The sequence below is a fragment of the Pygocentrus nattereri genome, chromosome 25 (genome assembly GCF_015220715.1).
Source record: "Pygocentrus nattereri isolate fPygNat1 chromosome 25, fPygNat1.pri, whole genome shotgun sequence".
Lineage (NCBI taxonomy): Eukaryota > Metazoa > Chordata > Actinopteri > Characiformes > Serrasalmidae > Pygocentrus > Pygocentrus nattereri.
Window position 1 is genome coordinate 26,731,696 of NC_051235.1, and position 6,374 is coordinate 26,738,069.

The 6,374-nt window shown below is 42.0% G+C and overlaps 1 protein-coding gene across 1 annotated transcript; it reads left to right on the forward strand.

Annotated features, from left to right (window-relative positions):
• The first annotated feature begins 2,032 nt into the window (after positions 1–2,032).
• On the forward strand, positions 2,033–5,715 carry ccnb2 (cyclin B2). Its single transcript, XM_017711600.1, has 8 exons — positions 2,033–2,157; positions 2,856–2,975; positions 3,812–4,066; positions 4,271–4,429; positions 4,506–4,742; positions 5,072–5,212; positions 5,288–5,398; positions 5,475–5,715. The coding sequence occupies exons 1-8, from the start codon at positions 2,140–2,142 to the stop codon at positions 5,583–5,585; spliced, it is 1,152 nt and encodes a 383-aa protein (XP_017567089.1). The 5' UTR covers positions 2,033–2,139; the 3' UTR covers positions 5,586–5,715.
• Positions 5,716–6,374: the final 659 nt, after the last annotated feature.

Here is a 6,374-nt window from a genome sequence, read left to right on the forward strand (position 1 = left end):
CAAGACTGTTACCAGTGTAAAGTTCATTATCCAGAGTCTGTCATGGTATGGGGAGGTATTAGTGCCCAACGCGTGGGTAAACTGCACATCTCTGAAAGCACCATTATCACTGACAGAAATGTACACATTTTGGAGCAACATGTGCTTCCTTTCTAGACAATATCTTTCTCAGAGATGCCTATGCTTAATCAACATAACAACGGCAAGAAACATTCTGCCTGTGTTACAACAGCATGGCTGCGTAATCAGAGAGTGCAGGCTGTAGACTGGCCTACCTGCAGTCCAGTGCTCTCTCTCTCTCTCTCTCACTGAAGATGTGTGGTGCATTATGAAGCTTAACATACAACAGTGAAGACCCATTATGTTGCACAGCCAAAGACTTGCATAGCAAATCTGGACAGAAATTATATACGAACACTATATAAAACTGTGTTTCATTGTGCCCCGATTTAACATGCTAGCCACTATACAGAGTTATAACCTGACACAATACAATATATTATAACCCTAGACAGTGAGGTGATATGGTGACAGTGGTGATGCAGGTTGGTAATGAAATATAATTAAATGCACAGGAAAAATAATCCTCATGTTATTGAAAATCATTTTTTGTATTGCTATGTCAGATGTAGTAAGTAAACAGTGTTAAAGTTTCAAGTCATATATATATATATATATATATATATACAGGACAGGTGTTATTTTGTGTGCCTTATCTTGTGCAAATTATATAACATTGTTGCCTAACTATAAATAAAATAGGATGCATGTACTGTTAGGATTGTAACCTACTTATGAACCTCAGCACTTTTGTGCCCTCTAGTGGGATGAGAGAAATCCGTGATCTCTTCAGAGGCGGTATTGTGCATTTGTCCTTAATGTTTATTTATGTTTGCACACACTTAAACAAAATTAATCAAACATTTTACAACATTTTCGTGTCACATCCATACAATCAAAGGGCCTCTGAGAATGATTTAGGCTCTGTGGCTCAAGGGAGATTTTTTCCCAGTGCTGAGTTTGTGATTCAGTTATGAATCATTTAAAATACAGACCATGTTGTTATTAATTGAAAAAAAGGGAAATAAGAAAAGACAAGAAAAAATTAGCTGAGCTTTGGAGCAGAATCATCTTAGATAAAGATATATTTATTAATTTACTCAGCCTTTAGTCAGTAGGTGTTATTGCACGCTCTGTACTTTAATGTATTTTAACTTCTCCAGTTCCTTCTTACACATTTTGTCTATTGCATATGAATTAGAAGTGATGTTTACATTGCAACAAGGAACATTATATTCATTCTATTATATTTATATATGAATAGGATAATAACAACAACAACAACAATAATAATCATAATCATAATCATAATCATCATCATCATCATCATCATCATCATCATCATCTTATTAATGCATTATTTGTCATGTATTAAAATGCACCTTAAAACTTGACAAAGAAAGAGGTAAGGGTTAAGAAGAGAAAGTAAAAGCATTGAACAACGAAGCAAAAAAAAAATTCAATAAAGAAAAACTAAAAATAACTATAAAAATACTAACAAAATAATTAAATCTAAATAATAACAACCAAAGGGCGAAATAAATTTTATTGTAATTCGGCACAACATTAAAAAACACAACATTAAATGACATTAAAAAAAAACTAGATAAATTCATAATTCTTCATAAAATAAGATACAAAATAAATAAATGCATGTTTTTGGCTGTTGACGGTCGCCGAGATTTCACACTCAGAAGGGAAACGCACAGAAATGCGCAACAGAAATACCGAGAGCGCAACTCGCTCCAGGACTTTTATTGTGATAGTGAATAGCGCCACAGGCAGAACCAATGAAACGCACGTGTTCTGTGAGGCGCTATCCAATCCGAAAGCAAGGAATGGCTTTTAGTAACCGTCGAGATATTTGCATTTGATGACGCCGTGTCCAATGGGAAGGCGGGGAGAGGAGCTCAGTAGCCAATCAGAAAGCGGGGAGCGGTATTTGAATCATCGCTGTGGGCTTTGTGTTCGTGGTCCCGGTGGTTTAAACGGAGACTGAGCAGCGAAGCGCAAAACCGCGGAGCCTCTGGGTCGGATTTAGTGTTTTCAGAGCGGCGAGCGCCTTTTATAACGAGTGTCATGGACCTTCGCGCTGTTGTGAGTAACGTTATTACCAAAAAACGTCTTATTTTTGTGCAAGTTGGCGTGTTGGATCGAGTAAGCTATCCCAGCTAGCTTGCGAGTCTTGCCCATATGTTTGGTACGTTAACATGAGGCTAAAGTTATCCTTTTATTCCAATTTTCCCGTTCCACCTTAAGTGATACAGCCAGAATGTAGTTGCAGCACTGTTTTTAAGGTGGAACGGGAGGCTTGGGTCCAAAAGCTGGCGAGTTTGAAGCCACGTTCGGCGATGTTTTGGTCTTTGGGCAGTTAACGTTAGCTAACCCTGTTTAAAATCTAATCCATAAACTTTGATTTTGCTTCGATTTAATCAGTTTTCTTGCAGAATTTTGTTAAATAATCGCTTAATTAGCCTTTTCTGGTCGCTTCTAAGCAAGCAGGCCCAAGGTAACTTGTCTATGAGGGCTTATTGTCTTAGCGTAACTGTTAAAGGGCGAGTTCACCGAAAATGAGATTTTTTAACGGTTATGTTCCCCGTAGTCCACCAGACCACGTGCTTGGTGCCAAGTTTGCTGTATCTTACTAGCTTTTACTGGAGATACGAGGCTAATGTAACGAATAATCTAATGAAGTGAGCCTTTCTTTTTAAGGGTGCTCTCATATGGTCCATCACACTAGGACACACTCACCCCTGACCGTTTTTAAATGCCTTGTCTTGTTTTTTTTTTTTTAGTACCGTAATACAGAGAACCAAGCGCCGGTCGGCGGTAAGGCCGGAGTGACCAACGCTGGAGCCAGGCGGGCTGCCCTGGGCGAGCTCTCTAACTTCGCCGCCAAGCCTGCGAAAGCCACGGTAACAACCCAGTAAACATGCTGAGATCTCCCTGCTCCAACGGGCTGGCTCGGTTACACGCTTGAAGATGGTTCATGGGTTCTTCTAGTAAAGGAAATGTGCCTGGAACCACGGGGTTCTGTATGAACCCGTTCATGCATGGTGGTCTTCAGATGAATGGTGTAGTTCTGTAGTTAAAAGGGGTTCTGTTACAATCGCATACTCAATAGTAGAACCCTTTTGGTGCTTAACACCTTTCCAATGTTTGTGAATAACCCTGTGAATAGTCTACTCGCACCACAGTCTGGGCTGCTTTGCCAACTTCTCATTCTACATGATCTAGTGGCTGAGACAGTATACTGGTGGACTGGTTCATTAAAGTGATGCTTAGTGGTGATGGGAACCAGAGATATCTGGTTCCCTTCACGGTCACTGAATAGCAGATTTGGTAAGCTTCTTTGGAGTGGGTCATCTCAAGTCAGACCCCTCAGTTCCATCTTAACCATTTAATTATGCATTTAAATTCCCCTCAAAGTATGGGGTTCCCCTATAACTTGGTACTTGGAGTTTGTTGGGCTGTACTGTTTAAGCTTTAAGGGGTGAACTGTGGGTAAATGGTGGAGGGAGCAGTACAGGTGCTATAACAGAACACTGGAATTTAATGAAGGGTGTTATGGCTAAATGTTAGACTTGCAAAACTGAAGTAGCATGCTTTCATCAAATGCTTGCACTGAAAGGTGTTATTTAATCCCATGCATGTACAAATTCACTTCAGGTTGTTGGCTGAGTCACTAACTAGCTACACCTTCATGCTGCAGGTGTCATTCTGGTGACCTGATGTGCTTTCTTGTATACAGAAAGGCTTGAAGTCTGCAGCTCATGCTGCTGCTGTGCAGCCTAAACGTGCTCCAGTGGTGCCGGAGGTCTGCCCTCCTCCGGCTCCAGCTCCTCCAGTTCAAGCTGATGTCTCCATGAAGGAGGAAGACGACCTGTGCCAGGCGTTTTCAGATGCGCTGTGTCCCATCGAGGACATCGACAAGGGTGATGCAGAGATACCGCAGCTGTGTGCTGAATATGTGAAGGACATCTATGTGTACCTCCGCAGCCTTGAGGTATGAACGCTTGACACTAGCTAAAGCCGCTTGCCCCATTCTTTTAGTAGGGGTGTAATTTAACTCCAGAACTGTCATTTCATAATGAAAGTTTAGACCCTTGACTTTACTGTTGGTTGAGGCTTCAAAACTTGCAGCTATATTGACTGTTGCACCCTTATTAGGAGCTTTTTGCTGTGCCAACCACATGTGCTTTTGTTCCAGGCCCAGCAGTCAGTTAAACCAAGGTACATGGATGGTTATGAGATCAATGAGCGCATGCGTGCTCTCCTGGTTGACTGGCTCATTCAGGTGCACTCAAGGTTCCAACTGCTTCAGGAGACCTTGTACATGACTGTGGCCGTCCTTGATCGCTTCCTTCAGGTGAGACTTGAGTCAAATTTGACCATTTCTAAGAAAACATGATGCATGTCATGTAATGTTGTGAATGCCTGTACAGGTCCAGCCAGTGTCTCGAAGGAAGTTGCAGCTAGTGGGGGTCACTGCTATGCTGGTTGCCTCCAAGTATGAAGAAATGTATGTGCCAGAAGTTGGTGACTTTGCCTACATCACAGACAACGCCTTCACAAAACCCCAGATACGTGAAATGGAGATGCTCATCCTCAGAGAGCTGAACTTTGAGCTTGGACGGCCTTTGCCCCTTCACTTCCTCAGGAGGGCTTCCAAAGCTGGAAATGTAAGACTTCCTTCTCAAATGAGCTCCTTCAATGAGCAGTGTAGACTTTAAACTGATTCAGCTGGTCAGTGTGGTCAGTTCTGCTACAGCGTCTTGGTATTGGTGTAAACAGTGTTCAGTACAGGGCTAATGTTTCTTGAATTTGGCCAATTCTGTTGAACTTCCAACTTATTGTACTTCTGGAGCAAAGTAGTGCCCTGTACTTGTACATGGAGCTCATTACTGGGACTGCACTTCCCTGATTAGTTTGCTTTGGATTTAATTGGTGCAATGCTGTTGTCAGAATATGAAATGGCTTTAGTTCAACTAACTTTGCTTTCTGTTTCAAGGCTGATGCTGAGAAGCACACACTTGCCAAATATTTCCTTGAACTGACCCTCCTGGACTATGACATGGTTCACTACCATCCATCAGAGACTGGTGCAGCTGCCCTCTGCCTCTCTCAGCTTGTGCTTGATGGACAGAAATGGGTAAGTGTCTCATCTCAGTTTGACTTCTTTTTTTCCCTTTCTTTTAGGGTCAATTACTTATGCTTTATCTCCTAGTCTCCAACACAGGAGCACTACACTACATACAGCGAGGCCCACCTGAAGCCCATAATGCAGCACATGGCCAAAAATGTGGTCAAGGTTAACGAAGGGCTCACAAAATATGTGGTAGGTCTCTTAACTGGTTGTTCTTGCTGATGAGCAGCCTTTTCAGGACCCCTGCTGACCCTCTTCTGTCTTACAGGCAGTAAAGAAAAAGTATTCCAGCAGCAGGCTAATGAAGGTCAGCCTACTTCCACAGCTGAAGGCCGCCCTGCTGAAGGACCTGGCTGCTCCTCTGCTGCCCACCTCATGAGCCTGCTCATGAAATGGATTTCTACTGATCTGCACTTTATTCCCAATCAGCCATCAGAGATGGATGGACTGCTGCTTTGTGATTGTTTGTATATATGCAAATAAACAGGTTTTACATTTTAACCATTTTACAAACTTTACCCCTTTCTATTAAGGGTTTTAGAGGTTTTTTTTTTTTTTTTTTTGTTCCTAGAGTGGAGAATTGGGCTCAGTGTTAAGTGGAACATTTTAATAAAAGTCCAGAGATGTCAATGAGCTTTTGGTCTGGCTTCATAACTCCTGAGCTTTTTAGAAGCAGCTGCAGAAAGCTACATTACCACACTACCTTTTTTATTAATGCTGAATGAACATTTTTAATATGAAAACTGGTGTTGGGTCTCTTACCTTGACTTGTGTCTCATTCAATGGTTGGAAGTAAAATGTGCTGAAAGACTTGGTGTTGGCAAGGGTCTCTTGGAGGTCTTTGGTTTCTTGAGGGGCGCATTTCACATTAACCCACTTTCACTGTTTATATACTTAAGAACTGACTTATGCAGAAAGTAAAAATTGCAACTCCTCCTTTTTAAGGATTTCAAGTGGGTGGATAACTGGGGCCAGGTGTGAAATCAAGACAACTGGGCCTAACTGCTGGGTGAGGTCATTTCTGTGGACCGAGTCATAGTTGTCCAGTCAAGGGCTGGTGTGGGTGGCACTGCTCAGTATTGTGGTTGAGTATAAACCTGCAGGCACACTGGCCCATTCAGACAAGACTGGAAACCCATTTTACCAATGTAACCATAATACTTTGTCA

Coding starts and splice junctions, on each gene's coding strand:
- ccnb2 (XM_017711600.1), top strand. Junction 2,976..3,811: donor CCAAGCCTGCGAAAGCCACG/GTAACAACCCAG, acceptor TCTTGTATACAG/AAAGGCTTGAAGTCTGCAGC. Junction 4,743..5,071: donor GGGCTTCCAAAGCTGGAAAT/GTAAGACTTCCT, acceptor TTCTGTTTCAAG/GCTGATGCTGAGAAGCACAC.